General features: G+C 46.9%; 4 protein-coding genes across 4 annotated transcripts; all 4 read left to right on the forward strand.

Moving 5' to 3' along the window:
- Positions 1-345: 345 nt before the first annotated feature.
- Positions 346-2572, forward strand: Nepl15 (Neprilysin-like 15). The gene has a single exon (XM_017179549.3). It carries the CDS (start codon positions 427-429, stop codon positions 2485-2487), a length of 2061 nt encoding a protein of 686 aa, XP_017035038.1. The 5' UTR covers positions 346-426; the 3' UTR covers positions 2488-2572.
- A 681-nt stretch (positions 2573-3253) lies between these two features.
- Positions 3254-5589, forward strand: Nepl14 (Neprilysin-like 14). The gene has a single exon (XM_017179551.2). The coding sequence runs from the start codon at positions 3385-3387 to the stop codon at positions 5476-5478; it is 2094 nt and encodes a 697-aa protein (XP_017035040.1). The 5' UTR covers positions 3254-3384; the 3' UTR covers positions 5479-5589.
- A 362-nt stretch (positions 5590-5951) lies between these two features.
- On the forward strand, positions 5952-8241 carry Nepl13 (Neprilysin-like 13). The gene has a single exon (XM_017179548.3). The coding sequence runs from the start codon at positions 5953-5955 to the stop codon at positions 8191-8193; it is 2241 nt and encodes a 746-aa protein (XP_017035037.1). The 5' UTR covers position 5952; the 3' UTR covers positions 8194-8241.
- Positions 8242-8502: 261 nt separating this feature from the next.
- LOC108083673 (endothelin-converting enzyme homolog) lies at positions 8503-10694 on the forward strand. Its single transcript, XM_017179550.3, has one exon. It carries the CDS (start codon positions 8636-8638, stop codon positions 10649-10651), a length of 2016 nt encoding a protein of 671 aa, XP_017035039.2. The 5' UTR covers positions 8503-8635; the 3' UTR covers positions 10652-10694.
- The last annotated feature ends 7899 nt before the right edge of the window (positions 10695-18593 follow it).

Consider the following 18593-nt stretch of genomic DNA (forward strand, 5'->3'; position numbering starts at 1 on the left):
ATTAAAGCGAGAGAAAAAACAAACACAAATTATAATTAAACAGTGTACTACTACAGGATGACGATGAGTGGGAGGCGCGATCCCCAACCTTAAGCCCGGAAAAGTCATTTGCTCATTAGCCTCACATTTATACGAAAGAGTGGGAACTGAGAGCGGCTACCTTGAGGGTCAAGTGCGCGAGAGCGAGATGAAAATGAGCACTGGAATTAGAATTTTAGGTCAGTCGCGTAATTGAGAGGCTGAGCAAATACACTGCAGCGGTTAATGGGACTAATTAACCAATCAAGCGGTGGCGGTGGCGATGACGATAAGCCTCCGTTCAAGTCAAAAATCGACGCATCTCTCGATTCTCGCTCAGTTTCGTTTCGGCAATCACTCGAACCACACAAGGCACATCACTCGGAATTGCTAAAACCGCGTATAGTTATGGCACGCCAACCACTGAGACTCCTGCTGGGAGTCCTACTGACTGCCATTGGCCTTGCCAATGCCGCCGTGCTGAATTCTGGGACCGCCAACTACACCATCGACATCCTGCGCCTGGCCAAGGCGGCGCACATCAAGGCCTACATGAGCGAGAACAAGGAGGAGCCCTGCCAGAACTTCTACAACTTTGCCTGTGGCAACTGGCCACGCCTGCACCCGGCCCAAATCTCTAGGCAGAAGACCAACTACCTGGAGGAACTCCAGGAGCTGTACATCCGCAAGAGCGCTGATATGCTGAAGGGTGCCACGCGTGGACCCGAGAACAGCGCTGATCGCCAGCTAAAGAACTTTTTTGGCTCGTGCCGGCGGCAGGCGAACGACACGCAATCCGCATTAAAGACCCTTTTCGAGGTTGCGGACTTTAGGGGAGGCTGGCCGGAGATTAGGGTTGGCTCCTGGTACATACACGAGTACGAGTGGCTGCAGGTGGCGGCCAATCTTAAGCGCAAGCTGGGCGTGGACATCTTTATCGGCCTGGAGGTGGTCCTGGACTACAAGGAGGAAAAGATGCACCGTCTGAAGATAGGAGCTCCCAAGTTTCCCATGCCCCGACGCCACTACTTGGATGACCACTTCGAAGGCACTCGGGAATTATACGAACGTTCCATTATGAATAAGCTGAAGCTTTACTTCCCCGAGCAACCTGATCGCTGGCTGAAGGAGGTAGCCGAGCAGGTGCTACATGTCGAACAGCAGCTGGCCAAGGGTCTGCCCCACAATGCCGCCCTCACGCTGGAGCAAACCACTCGGCAGAGGACGGCCAATGAAATGAAGGCCGCCTACGGCAAATACGTGGATGTGACTCGCTACCTGCAGGTGATCTTTAACGACAACCTATATATGGACTTGTACGAGACGCCAGAGGACTATCTATCCAACTTGGTGGACGTGATCCGGACAACGCACAAGCTGCAGCTGGCCAACTACACTATGTGGAAAGCCCTGGAAGCCCTGGACGGCGCTCGTGTGCCGCAATCCCAGTCCCCGGATATCTGGTGCATCCAGCTGGCCCAGCGCTACTTCCCCCAGCAGCTGGAGAGCCTGTTCCACCGTAACTACAACCACATGCAGATGATTAACGAGCTGCAGTCCACCTGGTCGGACATCAAGCGTGTGTTCCGAGAGGACCTGCAGGCCTCCGAAAGGCTGCACTGGCTCTCGCTGGAGACACGGCAGAAGGCAATCAGCAAGCTGGAGGCCCTGAAGCTGCAGTTCCGCACCCACGACGACAGCCAGCTGATCCGCCAGGTCCACGGACTCAACCTGCACGCGGATAGCTTCTACCCGAATCTGGTGGCAGTGCTCCAGTGGCACACACAGCGCGCCTTGGCCAAGCTGATGGAGGAACCGGTGACCGAAGACGAGGTTTACAAGCTTCCGCACTACGAGCTGCAAAAAAACCGTATCCAGGTGCCCATCACTTTCCTGCAGGCTCGTTTCTTCTGGGATCCCGCCTATCCGAATGCCCTAAAGTACGCCACTCTAGGTGTGCTCCTAGCCCGCCAGATGCTGCACGGATTCGATGGCGTTGGCCGGCGATATGATGCCTATGGTTACCAAAACAATTGGTGGGACGGCATATCGGAGAGCTCGTACTCGCGGCGCTCGCAGTGCTTCCTAGAGCAGTACGCCATTTTTGTCCAGTACAAGGAGAAGCCAGTGCAGGACAAGGAACTGCTCCGCCGGGTGGTGGCCGACAATGGAGCTTTGGATATTGCCTATCGCGCCTACCAACAGTGGCTGAAGAACGCGGCCGAAACCCCGGTTATATATCAGCGAGAGCAGTTGCCGCTCTTGGACCGCAACCACAATCAGTTATTCTACCTGGGCTACGCACAGCTGTACTGCTCCGATTACCCGGACACCGTGGACCGATTCGATGAGCTGCCGGAGCAGTTGCGCATCAACACAGCCCTGTCCAACTCACAGCAGTTCACCAATGCCTATGGCTGCACCCGCGAGGACAATCTGAATGCCCGCTTTAAGTGCACCCTCTACTGAGAGGAGTCCCGATGCCCTCCAAACTCCATACTATATGTATTCTACCAGTCTACCCAATAAAAGGTTTTCCTGCACTTGTCATTTATTGCCTCGAGTTTTTGTTGATCTTTTGGGTTAATTCTTAAGATTTAGACTCTTTACTTGGAATCTAAAACGGATGACGACGGATTCCTTTATATTGAAAGGAATAAAAGGTTCTTTCAAAACTAATACCATCGTTTTTGATTTGGTTTGATTTATTTTATATCCTGACTTTACAAGTATAACACTTATAAATTAATGCGCCAGACACAAAGGGATAACCATTATTAATTATTAAAAACATTTCTTTCCCGCAGTTGTTTCCTAATTTAAAACGGCACATTGAAAGTTTATTAATTTAAGATTATCTTTATTGTTATTTCCGAAAAAAAAACAACGAATTTGATAAGATTCCTGTAGAGTATAAAAGCGCATTTTGAAAAAACAAAAAAAAAACATTGCTATATAATATTGGATTATTAATGCAATCATTCTTTTGGAATTTACTATGTCATCGGCTTATGCAGAGAAAGAAACAAACAAAAAATTATTAATTGTTATATTTCCTCTCTTTCTCCCTGTTTTTATTCTAAATTGACAACTTAACTTTTCAATAAATGTTTAAGAGAGTATACCAGAACCTATTGCGTAAGATGATGGATGACTCAAGCGAGATTCTGTCATGTTTAAAAGGGTTCCAAGCCAACGAATCACTCTCTACGCCTTTTCCGTCCGATAACCTCAATTGACCCCGACCATATCAACCGCCTCTCTCTCTCTCTATTTCTCTCTCTGTGTGAGCTGCCTCGAAACCGCGAGCCAGATTGCCACTGCCTGTGCGGCAGGCAGTCGATAGCTTCACCGAGCTCCGGCAACATGTCGGACACAACTTCGATGAGACTGCTCCTGTGGTTGGGGCTGCTCTGGCTGGCAGTTCTCCAGCAGATTGTCCCGGCTTCTGGGGAGGATGCACCGGCTTTTCAGCGCATCTACCAAACGGAAAAGACGGTGAGACGAACCAAAGGTCAGGAGATGCGCAGCTATGTAAACAATAGCATCGATCCCTGTGTGGACTTTTATGCGTATGCCTGTGGCAATTGGCGATCGATATCCACGCCCCAGGAGCAACATGATCAGCAGATAGACAGGGAACTCCTCCTGCTCATACAGGAGAGCGTCGTGCGAGAGGACAGCCCCCTAGCGCGACAAGCTAAGGAGTTCTTCAAGTCCTGCCTGGCGGCACAGGCTGAGCAGAGCCAGCAGCAGCAGCAGTTCCTCAGCGAATTTATCAACCAAAACGGTGGCTTCCCAGCGGTTCCTGGATCTCAGTGGGCAGTGCACCACCACGATTACGACTGGCTTAGGGTTCTAGGTGGACTGCGACGTCGCTACGGAATGGACATCCTCATCGGACTCCGGGTGGGATATAACTATGAAAGCATCTTTGAAAACAGCCTGTACCTGAGCGAGCCCAGCACTCTGATTCCCCGGGAACTGTGCATCCAAAATCGCTCGGACATCAGGGACTCAATCTATGCACCTTTGGAGCGCCGAGTGGCCCGTGAACTGACTACCTGGCTGGCCTTGGGCAATGAGGAATCCGCCCGCCTGGCCGCTGACATTCTCACCTTTGAGCACGAGCTTTGCGGCAGTATGAGAGGTGGCTCCTTGAACCCCTGGGACGCCGAGAAGCAGTTGTACGAGGCGAACTACACCCGCAAGACTCTGTCCGAGCTCGGCCAGATATTTGACCTAAACCTGGAATCCTATGTGACCGCCAGCTATGATCAGGTTATCTTCAAGCCCGTCTACATGGCTGCTCCGGAATACTATTGCCAGCTAAAGCGCACAGTGGCTGCTCACAATATGAGTCTGGTGGCCAATTATATTATGTACCGAGCGATATCCGCTCTTAATTTTCCCATGGATGAACGACCTAAGATGAGGAAAGGATTGTGCTTGGAGCGCATCAAGGAACTGATGCCCAGCGCTTTGGGAGAACTGTATGCTCGGCAGTTTGGCGCTGATGATACGAGGAAAGACCTGGACAGGCTGTTTGAGATACTACAAATGGCTCTGAGGAAAAGTCTGAGTGCTGAATGGTTGGAGGATGTCAGTCGACGGGTGGCCCAGAGGAAGCTTCAAGATCTAAAGCTGCAATTGCCCAGCTACGAGCACCCTTCTGCCTTGAAGCTGCAGCTGGAGCGCGCCAACTATTGGAGCAATCTGCGTCAACTCTTGGAAGCTGTTCAGTCGCAGCGAATGAATCAGCTCTTCGAGGAGTTCCCCCTCACACCCCACGATCCCGTAGAGGCTTTTGAAGCCAGGGTTCGCCTCCGACCGGTGCAGCGCCGCTTGGATATGGGATTGGCCCTGCTCCAGCCGCCAGCCTACAACCATCACTATGGCCACCCCTTCCGCTATGCCACTCTGGGCTTGAAGCTGGCTAGGCAGCTGGTGACAGCTTTCGATGATCTCCACTGGTCGGTGGGGTTGCTTGAGCGCGATAACTGGGATGGCGAAACCGCCTGGAAGTACCATCTACGAAGTGACTGCTTCAGCCGCCAGGTAGAACACTATTTAAGAGCTAACTTAACCGCCACCAGACAGCTGATCAAGGACAGTGCAGCCCTGAACGTTGCCTTTCAGGCCTATCTCACCTGGCTGGGATTTCAGGAGCCCAACAACGACTTGGACATGCTACTCAATGAGACACTGCCGGGAGTGAATTACACAAATACCGCTCTCTTCTTCGTGGCCTACGCCCAGCAGTACTGCGATCTGGAGGAGTTTCGTCCTAAAGACGACCAGATGGCAATCGGAGGATGGCTATACAGTGCCCGACAAAATCACTCCTGGACGCGGCTCCGAGTGAACGGGCCTTTAAGGAATTCGGCAGAGTTTGCTAGAGACTTTCGGTGCCCGATTGGGTCGCCAATGAATCCCGCCACCAAGTGCAGTATATACTAAAAAGATAACAATATAAATATATCCTGTTCCTAAAGCATTTACAAATAAATCCTACGACTTTTCCTATTAATTTATTGAAAGTTTTTCTAAGGAAAGAAATGTCTAAAATCACTCGGCTAGTTTTCCTGTTGCTAGTTAATATACAAACACATTGCGAAATGATTATATTTCTGGGAAAGACTATACCCCCTTCTTCTCGGACGGCGGAATTACAACATTCGTTGATAGGAGGAAAACCTTGTCACCAAGGGATTCGTGTTGATTTCCCATCAATGCCAAGTTCTCGGCTCGTGAGGCCAGGTTTGTTTACTTCTCTCGCGGATTTCAAAGCCCCGCTGGGTGCGATAACCTCCAGGGACTGAGAGCGAACTTGACCCAATTCTCGCAGGTTCAAGTCCCAGCTTGTGGAAGCTTCCGATCCGTCGCTTATCAAGCCTCGAAACACCGCAGCTCAGTCGATTTTTTAACGCCAAGATGGGAGCTAGCAGAAGCGCTTGTATGAGTGTGCTCCTCAAGTGGCTGATCCTCTACGGAATCGAGCATTCCGTCGTGACTGGAGCCCGGTACAATAGCATTAACAGTATGACTCGAATGCAAATGCAGGGTGGAGCCAAGCCGGATACCAGAGAGGAGCACATGGCCCGCCAACTGATGGCCTCGGACATGCAAAAGTACATGAACCAAAGCGCCGATCCCTGCACGGATTTCTTCGAGTACGCCTGCGGTCACTGGGGAGACTACCAGAAGCGGCAGCTGCGTCTTGGGGAGCTGTACACCGCCCAGCAAGTAATGGAGACCAGGATCTCGGACCAGTTGCAGCAGCTGCTCACACAACCACTGCCGCCGCAGCGTCACCCAAACGGCTACAGTGAACCCAGTATGGCGAATGTGAGGAAAGCTCGAGCCTTCTATGAATCCTGCGTGGCCGTAGAGGCGAATGCTGGAGAAAGGCGTCGCTTTCTCACGAAGATTCTGAAAGAGAATGGCGGACTGCGCAATGTTCCAAACTCCAACTGGCAGCAGAACCGCCATTGGGTTCATACTCTGGCTGATGTGAAGAGGAGATACGGATTGGACATTCTGCTGGGACTGGAAATCGATCTGAACCTGCAGAATATGCAGGGGAATAGCATATATTTCGGAGAGCCCAAGCTCACGCTAATTCCCGAGGAGCACTGCAATGCGGTGACCGCCAAGGGGGCACAAGTGACGGACGAGGTCTACAAGCGGGTCCAACAGCAGGTGGCTGAGAACATACGGGATTGGTTCGGGGTGGACACAGGAGAGGCTGACCGCTTTGCCAGAGACATTGTGCGTTTCGAATTTCAACTCTGCAAGAGATTGAGGGAGCAGGATATTCAAATGTCCGAGGAGGAGTTTCCGCCGCCCATTGCCGGCCAAATTTTAGGAGCTCGCTCGCGAACAGGCCAGAATCGATTACACCGCCAAAGGGGAGGGACGAATCTCAACGAACTGACCAATGAAATGGGGAATGTGTTGGACTTTAAGATGTTTGTAGAGCTAGTCCTGGAGAATCCATATGCGAATTCAGTATACCTGCGTTCCCCGGAATACATAAAGCATTTGATACAAACAGTGAAGATCACCAACCGACTGACTATTGGTGGCTACATTATATACGTAGCACTCAACGAACTCAACCAGCCTCCGGAGGAACCTCCTTCACAGCGCGCTCGCCAGTGCGCCCAAATAACGCAGCGCCTCTTTCCCCAAGTTCTGGGCGAGATGTTCCAGCGCCAGGTGCAGCGAGATAATGCCAAACATGATCTGGACGCAGTTTTTCGCGATGTAATCAAGGCACTCGAGCAGCAGATGCGTGTGGAATGGCTGGACGAGAACGATCGAAGGGCGGTGAGGACCAGACTCTCCCAGTATCGCGCCCTGCTTCCGGACTACCAGAGTTTGGACCTCTCCGACTTGCAGTTTCAGAAACAGGACGACTACTGGCGTCGCTTGGAGATTGTGCTCAAATATCGCTCCAGACGGCAGTTTGAAAGCTTAAACGGTAACGATTTTGGCCAGGACTTGCATGGCATCCTGGATGCCTTCGAGGTGCGGACAGCGTTGGCTCCCCGCCAGCAGGCAGTTCTAGTTGGATGGGGACTCCTCCAACCTCCCTACTACAATTACTACTATCCCAGGGCGCTGAAATACGCCTTGTTGGGTCAGCGTTTGGCCAGTGCCTTGGTCCAGGCTTTCGACGACGAGGGATGGAACCGTCACCCACAAGCCACCTCCCCGTGGAATGAGCTGACCATGGCGGGATATCGGAACGTCAGCGAATGCCAGCGGGCTCAGTACAGTAGCTATTTGTACAATGAACCAGGAGAGTTCCGGAATGTCACAAGGCTTAGGGAAATCATAGCCGAGAGCAGTGGTCTCAACATTGCCTTCAAGGCCTATTTGGAGTGGCTGGAGCTGCAGGACTACAGGCTGGGTCCCCTTCTCCAAAAGGAAACTCTTCCCCAGCTGAACTTCAGCAACACGCAGCTCTTCTTTCTCTACTTTGCACAGTCACGGTGCTGGGCGAAGGACAACCAGGAAGGCATCCTGGACTCGATGCCTCTGATGCAACACACACCGGAGCGTTGGGACGTGAATGGACCACTGAGCAACAATGCGGAGTTCGGACGAGAGTTTGGTTGTGCTCTGGGCACGCCGATGAATAGCGGAGACAAGTGCTTGGTTTACTGATGCCAATGAAAAAAAAAAAAACTAGAAAATAAATATGATACAACTGGAGCTATTGACTTATTATTGGCGGTAAACTATTAGTTTCCTTGAAAGTGAAAATCAATTTTTATTGAACTTAGGCTATCTCCAAGCGACTGTTTTTGTTTATCTCCCAATGCCAAGTTCTAGGCTTGTTTACTTCTCCCGCTAATTTCCGAGCTGCGGCGATAAGCCGTAGGTGATGAGAACGCTATAGACCAGATGCTCTCAGGTCTGTCTATCATCAAACCTCTGAGCTGCGCATTTTAGTCTATTCCTAAACGCCAAGATGAGATCTTCGAGAATCACTGAGTGGAGTGCGCTTCTAACACTGCTATTGTATGGCATCCAGCTTTTCGGGGTGACTGGAGTCCCCCCGAGAAACAAGCCGGGTTATCGAGACGAGCAAATAGTGCGCCAACGGATGTCCTCGGATATGCAAAGGTATATGAACCTGAGTGCGGATCCCTGCACGGATTTCTTTGAGTTCGCCTGCGGCAACTGGGGAGAGTATCACAGCCTGTACACCGCCCAAGAACTAATGGAGAACCGTATCTCGGAACAGTTGCAGCAGCTTCTCACGGAACCGTTGCCACCGCAGCATCATCCAAACGGCTACAGTGGCCAAAGTTTAGCGAATGTGAGGAAAGTTCGTGCATTTTACGAATCCTGTGTAGCCGTGGAGGGAAATGCTTCCGAACGACGCCGCTTCCTGATGAAGATCCTCCAGGACAATGGAGGATTGCGCAATGTTGAGAACTCCCATTGGCAACATAACCGCCAGTGGCTACAAACTCTTGCCGAATTGAGAAGGAAATACGGATTGGATATACTTTTGGGACTGGAAATCGACCAGAGCCTGCAGCAGGCGAAGAGTAACAGCATATACTTTGGGGAGCCCAAGCTCACCATTATTCCGGAAGAGCACTGTAATGCTTTTGTCACCCACGGAGTTCGGGTGAAGGATGAGATATATGAGAAGGTGCAGGAACAGGTGGCGGAAAACATGCAGGATTGGTTTGCCATGGACTCTGGTGAGGCGTGTCGTTTTGGGGGAGACATAGTGCGTTTTGAATTTGAACTCTGCAAGGGAATACGAGTGGAAGATATTCAAGAGCCCGAAGATGAATTGCCCAGAGCACTTTCCCTTTACGGAGCTCGGTCTCGAACTGCTCAGAGACAATTAAACCGACGAAAGGAGGGAATGACCCTCATCGATCTCACCAACGAAATGGGTAATCTGTTGGATTTTAAATTATTTGTGGAGATAATCTTGGAGAACCTATACACGGGTCAAGTCTACCTTAAGTCACCGGAATATATAAAGCATCTTATAAGGACTGTGAGGTCCAACAACCACATAACTCTTAGTTGGTACATTATCTACGTAGCACTCAACGAGCTCAACCAGCCACCGGAAGAACCTCCTTCGCAGCGCGCTCGCCAGTGCGTCCAAATCACGCAGCATCTCTTTCCCCAAATTCTGGGCGAGATGTTCCAGCGTCAGGTGCAGCGAGACAATGCCAAACATGACGTAGATGCAGTTTTTAGTGATGTGGTCAAAGCTTTTGAGCAGCAAATGCATGCGGAGTGGCTAGAAGAGAGCGATCGAAGGGCGGCCAGGACCAGGCTGTCGCAATATCGAGTTATTTTTCCAAATTACAAGAATTTGGATCTCTCCGACTTGCAGTTCCACAAACGGCAGGACTACTGGAGCCGTTTAGAGAATGTTCTTAAATATCGATCCGACCAGCAGTTTGAAAGATTAAGGGAACTTGATAATGGTCCGAGCTTGGATGGTCTCTTAGATGCCTTCGAAGTACGTACTTCGTTGTCTGTACGCCAGCAGGCCATTCTAGTTGGATGGGGTCTACTCCAGCATCCTTACTACAACTACTACTATCCCAAAGCCCTCAAATACGCCTTGTTGGGTCAGCGTTTGGCCAGTACCTTGGTCCAGGCTTTTGTCGACGAGGGATTGAACCAGTGGAATGAGCTGACCTTGGCGGGATATCGAAACGCCAGCGAATGCCAGCGGGCCCAGTACAGTAACTACTTGTACAATGAACCAGGAGAGTTCCGGAGCGACACAAGGCTTAGGGAAATTATAGCAGAGGGCAGTGGTCTCAACATTGCTTTCAAGGCCTATTTGGAATGGTTGGAGCAGCAGGACTACAGACCAAATCCAATCCTGATGAAGGAAACTCTTCCCCAGCTGAACTTCAACAACACGCAGTTGTTCTTTCTCTACTTTGCGCAGTCACGGTGCTCGGCGAAGGACAACCAGGAAGCCATCCTGAACTCGATGCCCCTGATGCAACACACACCGGAGCGTTGGGACGTGAATGGGCCACTGAGCAACAATGCGGAGTTCGGACGGGAGTTTGGCTGTGCTCTGGGCACACCGATGAACAACGGGGATAAGTGTTTGGTTTACTAATGACCATGCAACGGAAATAAAATACTTGAAAAGTAAGTCAAAAGTGGAGTTATTGATTGGATTGTAGGAGGCTTCGGTGTAAGCAGTTTCTTCATTTTAAGCTAAGAAATAACCCAAGCTATTTTTTTTAATTCTGAAAGTCTGTTTCGCTGGGATAGGGGTTAAGAGACCAGTTTTTAAAGACTCATTAAGCTCGATCGATTACTTAAACTGCAAGCACAGATTTCTTTAAATATCGAAACTCTTGAACATAGCTCGACGTGTCTGCAGCCTGGGCCGGGTTTTAGGCACTCGAGCACGCAGCGCTCGTTCCAAGCATTTTCTGTAAGAGATATGGCCGCTTTTTAATACCCAACCATTGCATGTGGGCAGATCTCTTGACCTTGAACCGTCAATCGATTGCTCGTGGCCATATGGGATGCGGATGCGGGACGCACGCATTTCCGCTCTGTGTAAAATTAAGCTTACCTGCAACGACAGAAAATTACAAGAAAATTATTAGCATCTGGCAACAAATAAAATAAACTTAAATTTAACATTCAAATTGTTAAATGATAACTGAAAAATAAATATATATAAACTACATATTGGTGTACAATCAAGCTTAATTAACCTTTACTGATCTCAGATACAACCACCCCCATTTGCATTGTACTCAAGAGATAATTTATTCAGATAGTCATAATAAAATTTTCTCTTGAGATTTTAGTTTGCAGAACTATTTTTTAGTGCATTCTATTTGCTGGATATAGCAGTTAGGCATCTCACTGATTTCAAATGGAACGGAAGTGCACCATGGCCAGTGCATAATATTCTGTAAGCTCTTGGAGCGTATCATCAATTGCTGTTGTGCGAAAATGGCATACAATTTGGCGATTCGATGCGTCATGGGATTGTAAAAAAAACACCATCGCTTTAAATAATGGTGGAAGTTAGTGTGTAATCGCTTAAAAGACAAAAAACACTAGACAAAAAAAAAAGAGAAAACAAAAACCTAATAAAAAAGACCCAGCAAAGTAATTTTCAATTCACATTCGTAGGAAAAAGATGCCATGGCCTCGGGTATATCATTATGGCCGCCACAAACAAATGGGAAAAATGTTCGCACAACGGCTATAAAGTGACGCGGAATTCCAGGCAAATGTCTTATGGCACTCCGACTCCCGCGGCACCTTTAAGTATCTCGCTTCCCCCACAATTATCAGACATTGTCGAGACGAGAGGAGCCATTAAATTGGCGTCGTCGGCTCCGTTTGTTGGTAGCTAATCAGCGAAAAGAGAAAGAAACTGCATGAAACGGAAGCTTTGGGAAAGCCAATAAGCAATAATTAACAGATAATCCATAAAAAATAACGATGCAAAGGGGCTTTGCATAGACAATTAAAGGGACAATGGGTATTCCTACCGAGAATCGCATTTAAGCAGAACAGAATAGGCACGCCTACGCCTATAAGCGGATTTCACACGAGGTGTGGCTCCCTATAGGATCCTTTACCTTTTACAAGTCCGGTTTTGCTTCTCTGAAAGCGGCTTAATGAAGCTTTATCTACCTACACAAAGGCGGAGATTGTAGAGTCCCATATGCATACATGCTTGCATTAGTTATGCAACATATATTTCCACAATATCATCATATGCATTCCCCCTTAGGGGCTATAAATTTGACAAAGCTTACAAAGGCTTCGACTTCAGAGGAAGACAATCCCAAACTCAAATGAAAATGTGAGAAAAATCGACAAAAAAATGCAGTGGACAAAAACGAAACCAGAAATAAACTGAGCACACGAGTCAATTTGATTAATCAACTTTACAAAGTCCCCAATAAATCAAGCACAAGTATTTAAACAAGACAGACGCCAAGCAAATGACCCAGTTTCCTGGCCCCTATCTATGTATTCTGTCTGTGTGGCGGGTCTTCGAGTGGCATTACCAATCTATGCCAAGTGACTCCAAAAGAGCAGCACTGCCCCGAATCCCCCGGGCACGTTGGCTTGCCTGTTCTTGATAGTGTGCGTTTGAGGACCGATTCAATATTTCATTCACACATTTTTAACCCAAATTCGAAAATGTCTTTACATTAGTTTCCATAAAAACAAACAACAGCAGCGGGCGGGATGAGTGGAAATAGCCTAACTAAGTGGTTCTACACATGTCGAGCGGCATTCCAACAAATTGATCTTGAATGTGGCCAACTCACCAGGCCAAACATAGATCAATGGATGGCCAGCAGGTGTGGCATTCCGTCGGCCGGAAAGTAGAGAAAAACCGCTTGCAGACAGTAAAAGTGCTTTTGTAATTCAAAACTGTTTACGCTGGGACCGGGACAGCCGAGGGGCAAAAACAAGAGCGAAGCTTGGAGAACGTGCACATATGTACATATGTATCTCGTCGACACATATTGCTTCAGAGTTATTATTATATCTCTGCGGCAACTTCGCATGTGGGCGGCGACGCCTCTGGGCTGTCATATATGGCCTCCATTTATTCACCGTGCAATATGTACGGGTTATAAATACTTTACATGCGACTTTGGCAAGCCATAAGTAATGAAATTTATTTCTCATTCAATTGAATTCTTTCTCGACGAGGGGCGCCCATATTTAGTTTTGTCCAAAACAATTTGTCATTATTCTAAGGCATTACATATGAGAGGCGGCACCATGGGACTGAATAGAGAAAAATGTGATTAAAATTGATCAATCAATGGGATATTTGATCATTTTTTAGGTTCCGAAAAGTGGTTTTAAAAGCAACATATTCCAGGGTACCAAAAAATTCTCCGACACAGTATTCCACCAAGGGAGACTTTCTTTAATGGGGTATCTTTGTTATCTTTATATACAGAATAATCTGTAAAGAATTTGGTTTATGTTGGTTTAAAAAACACTTGATATGCCTGTCGGTTTAACAAGATTCTTATCGCCTCTATGGGCAACTTAAATAATATTAAAATTCAAGAGATTTCTGTGAGGTAACTACACTCAAAAACAAGTTGATTTCTCTCTAATATAATCATATTTTTAGTTCTAGCTAAACAATAAATGAGTAAAAAGCTTTAAAAAGAACATATGAACTTGGTTCCCAGTGCACATGATTCACCAAGTATGAAACAGACATGGCAACAGCTTTTCTTGCGGTGTGGCAAGCAATCTGATTAGTACTGAAACTCCATAAATATTGCATACGTGTTCAATTAACAGAAGGCATCGCACTGCACTCCTTGGGGGTGATCCAAAAGGGTCGACACCCATAAATAAAAGCCAAACCTAAGGGGTTTCCTTGCAGAAACTTTCCCGGCAACCCCGAGGATGGTCACCGCATGGAACAACCCTCTTTCACCAGCTAGCAGCTGTTGTGCTTTCGAAAAGGCATTTGCGACCGTTTGGGCCGCTTCAAAACTAAATCTTGGGGAACGCGGGCCAGTGACTCAGTGGCGGGCAATTGGGGAACGGAATCAATTGCACACAGCCCGCAGAAAAAAACGGATATCTGCGGGTAAAGGTAGCGTGTCAAGGAAACGGCGCTGGAAGACAACCTCACACCACCACCAACACCACCCCCGAAATTCTGGCTGAGAAACAGCTGAGAGGCGGAAAAGAGAGCAGTTCTCGTGCTCGCTCTCGTTGTAAAAATCGATTTTCCAAAACAAACTCAAACTGGTGGCCGCCTTGGGCAGATAAATTCGCTGATGAAAACGCCAATTACCTTTTCAAAACATAAATCTTCGTCAATCCAAGGTGGAAAATCCCTTGTATCAAGTATATTATAAACTGTATCTGTCGGATACTTTCGCAGGCCTTGTTCCAGCGTCAAAGCGTAAACAATTGATAATTTTATTAAGCACAAAAAACACAAGGCAGGCCAGCCACCGAGCCAAACTAAATTCTCACACAAAAATGATTTCGAAATGCACTTCACGCACTAAACTGGAAATGGAAAGGCACACGGCCCTTTCCCTTCGCGAGATGGCATTCGGGCCAAGTGGGTGTGGTGAGTTTCCCTTGCCTCTGGCCCAGGACTTATCGATTTGGCAATTAGTCGCGTGCAAAAGTGCAAAGCAAATCCACGACGACTTTCAGCTTTACAACTGCTTTATCGTACGCGACTCCGAACAAAGCGACTTGGGAAACGCAGAAATAAAGAATTCAAATTCAAATTCCACGGGGGGATACACACGATAAGGCGATTTCCTCCGACCGAGTAGCACGAAACCACGAGTAGTCACTCCACTCTGGGTAGCGAGCAGCAGCGTCGTCGACCGTCGATGGCGATGTGTGGCGCCGCTGTGTAGCTCGGTTGGGCGCTCCGCTCATGCTCATGCTCTCACGCTCTCACTCCGCCAGTTATGCTGGCGCTGTCCGCGCAGCATAGGCAGTGGCAGCGGCAGAACGCCAGCGGCGGGCCCCCGATTTTCAGACACAGAAAGAAACATCGTAAAGTGGGGGTATTACCAACTAATTCTGGTACAAAAGCTACTATATATTCACAAAAAATATTAAGCAATAAATAAAAGACCATAAATTGTATAACATAATATCGAAAAATATGAAAGTACATATTTTCAATAATGTCTAATACAGTATCAAAGAGAAATGTCTTTAGTGAGTCTTATCTACAAATCCCAAAAGTCGTACAAAACGACACAAAAAGAAACAAACAAAATCTTTAGACAACCTATAACGATAGGAAGAATAAATATTTATAATAAATATTAGCAATTTTAGGTAGCAGCAATGATACTAAACTATGAGAAAAATATATTTAAATATATTTTAGTTTAATTTAGCTCTTTAAATAATTAATTCATCACTCCAAATTGGAAATGTTAGGCGGAAATTATGTATGCAATTTCTACGGAAGTTTGGCCGACATTTAAATTTTTAATTAAAAAACCAATTTATATTTCCTAATCGGCAATGGCTCTCCTTTTTTTTTTTGTAAGTAAAAAGAGAAAATGCGTTTTTGTAAAACAATCGGAATCAAGAGAGTCTGAAGAATATAGTTCCTAAGAATTGTATTTTTAAAAACTTTGTAATTACTGATATGTTCCTATAGTAAAAGATTCCCACTTCAATAATATAAAATTAATTCATCAGAGTTTACTCGTTTACAGGAAAAGTCACTCACAATTATAGACAACATTTTCAGCTTTCTAGATATAATACCCTAAAAGAGTCTTGGTTTTACTATCCTATAAAAATTAAACACTTAAAAGAGCTGTCTGCTTTATAGAGTTCCAAAGTGCACTGAGCAGTGAAATAAGAGACCCTCTGTTAGGGTATCCTATGCAGCAATGTCCGGCTGGAAATCCACTGAGCGATACTCAGATTTTCAGAGAGAGCCTCTGCAACTCAGCAAAACTGGAGCACTGTGCTCCGGCTGATAGCCGACGGCAGCATGACACACAGCCTATGACTAGAGCCCGAGTATTTAGCTCTACGCTGTGGTGTGCGTGATGATAAGCGGACGGAAAATCGAATCGTGCGCTCTCCGATCAATAACCGAAAAGTAAACAAGTCGAGGGGAGAACAAAGTAAACCCAAAGCAACGATCGGTCACGCATGCGCCCGAATACAACGAATTACCAATCGTGCTTTGGCCCACTGGCCACTGTGGAGGAACTGGTTTCCTGGGGGGTTGACATTTCCAAGACGATCCGCATTCTATGCAGATTAGCCTCGCCGCTAAACGCAACGATTTTTCCAACTACTAGCGCATAGAACCCGTTCCGAGGTTAATGACACAATCAGACATAGTTGCAGTCATTACCTAACATTCGCGCACAGATGAGCTAATGATCTAGTGGCGGTCAATCAGCAAACACGCAATATGGTAACCAACCAATTTACGGACTGGCAGTTCCAAGATGAGAAAAGAATACCGAAAAAGCCAACTCAACTGGACATGCAATGCGCAGCGAATTAAGATATATAATTTTCACGGTAGCCAACTTTCAATTATCATCGAAAGAAAGTGTGCCCAATTGAATTAACAAGACGGGGCAAATGGGAAATTTCTTAAGACAATTTGTCTCCGAGGTGAAAACTTTATTGTTGAAATACGATGAAGTTTTGAAACTTCTATAATTATACTTTAAAGTTTATTCCAAAGTATCTCCTACAGCCCTGGCAAGCGAAAACACACCTCAAGGTACAAGTTACCGCTCTGGAAAAGTGGTTTTCCAATGCGCAGGCGCACTGGCAGCCAGGAAGTGATGGTAAATGGAGAGCGGGAGAAAATGGGAGAGAGAGAGAGCAGAGCATAATGAAAATGTGTTACAGCCATTTGGCGGACATAAAGGTAGGGAATCTGCATAAACTGCCTACGCCAAGTTTTGATGAATCATTTTGGTTGGGTTAGGCATGCAACCCGGTGGCGGAATGGGAGTGAGGATGGGAGTGGGAGTTAAACTGGGTGGTTTTGGGCAGGGGTTGAGTCATTGCCTGCCCGAAGGAATACATAATTCATTGTGCCAGACTGCGTGCCTGCTTCCTAATGGCAGCTGTTAAAGGTGGACGAACACTGGCCAGCAGTTGCAGACCAACTGGCAGAAGCCAACTGGTAAACAGGCAACACTTTTATCAACACGATATCTTCATGATATTAGAATTTATAACGACTTCCGGCATTACACAAACGAGAAAGGTTGCCCAAATGGAAATCAATCGAGGGTCATTAGAGGCCTAAGAACTCCGTGCACGGGGTTCCACGCCATTGAAATGGAAATGAGTTGTAGTTTTTCTCCCAAGAATCAAGGGGAGCAGCCGCCGCCATTGATTGGAAAAGCGTACGCCAAGACCCGGCTGAGGTCGAACCCAATCGTATCGATACGTCTCAATGCGCAGAGATTTACGTGTGACTTCAGAGTCCAAAGCTTGATTATGACGCTATGTATATAAACAAAGCGAAGCTTTTTGTCAGCGTCAAGCTCGGATTACGGTTGATGTTTTTTATTTTTTGTTTTTTTTTCTGTATTTCTGTATTTCAATACGGCGTTCGAAACGAGTTTAACGAAAAGACAACAAAGGTAACCGAGTTATTTCTTAGTCACTGAAATATACAACTGCAGGCAAACTTCCTACATCGGGTTTGTCCTAATTTAAGCTGTTAATATAATTAAGATTTGACATATTTAGGCAGATATCCAGAAACTGAGAGATGTTATATATTTATTTTAATAAGAAGATAAGCTGTTTGACAGCAGATTTGATTTAAAATAATAGATATTTTTATAAATTAAAGTAGAGACCATAAAGTCAATTGATATCACTAAAATTTAAACTTTTAATGAACATTAAAGGTGATCTTTATGAAGTTATCCTACGTATTTTCTTCAATAGAAACTTGAATGTGATGCCCAAGATACTCCTGCCGCGAACCTCGCTCATGGCTAGCGATAATTATCAAGTTAATAACTCGACACTAATTAGTCAGGTGCTCGCAATGGGCTTCAAGGGGGTTGGAGGAAGGGGCGGCTTTAGTACGAACCTAGGTCGCGGCCCAACATAAAAACAAGCAACATTTTGACGCGGTCCGATGTGAAAACGAAAGCGATACGATTTTCGGCGAGGAAAATCCAATCCGGTGGCGACGAGAAACCCATTTGGAATGGCAATGGGACGGAATAGAGGAAACTGGAGCTCGAAAGCGATCCAAATGCCAGCGAATGGGTAAATTAAATCACAGCACCAGCATCAGCATCAGGCGGCAGCAAATCAACTTAATGACGACGGCTGGCAACTTTTCCAACGGTTTTATCTGGCGAGGCGATCGCGAGGTGAAATGAATTTAAGTTGCTTTTGCAGCAGTAGCCGCCACAATGAGCGGCAACAACAATATGCCTGGATAAAAAATCGATGAGTGCTCAATTAACTGTTATTCGCACACACACAGCCAAGCGCCCACGTAGTACGCCCACACACACACACACATATACTCGCAA

The sequence above is a fragment of the Drosophila kikkawai genome, chromosome 3R (genome assembly GCF_030179895.1).
Source record: "Drosophila kikkawai strain 14028-0561.14 chromosome 3R, DkikHiC1v2, whole genome shotgun sequence".
Lineage (NCBI taxonomy): Eukaryota > Metazoa > Arthropoda > Insecta > Diptera > Drosophilidae > Drosophila > Drosophila kikkawai.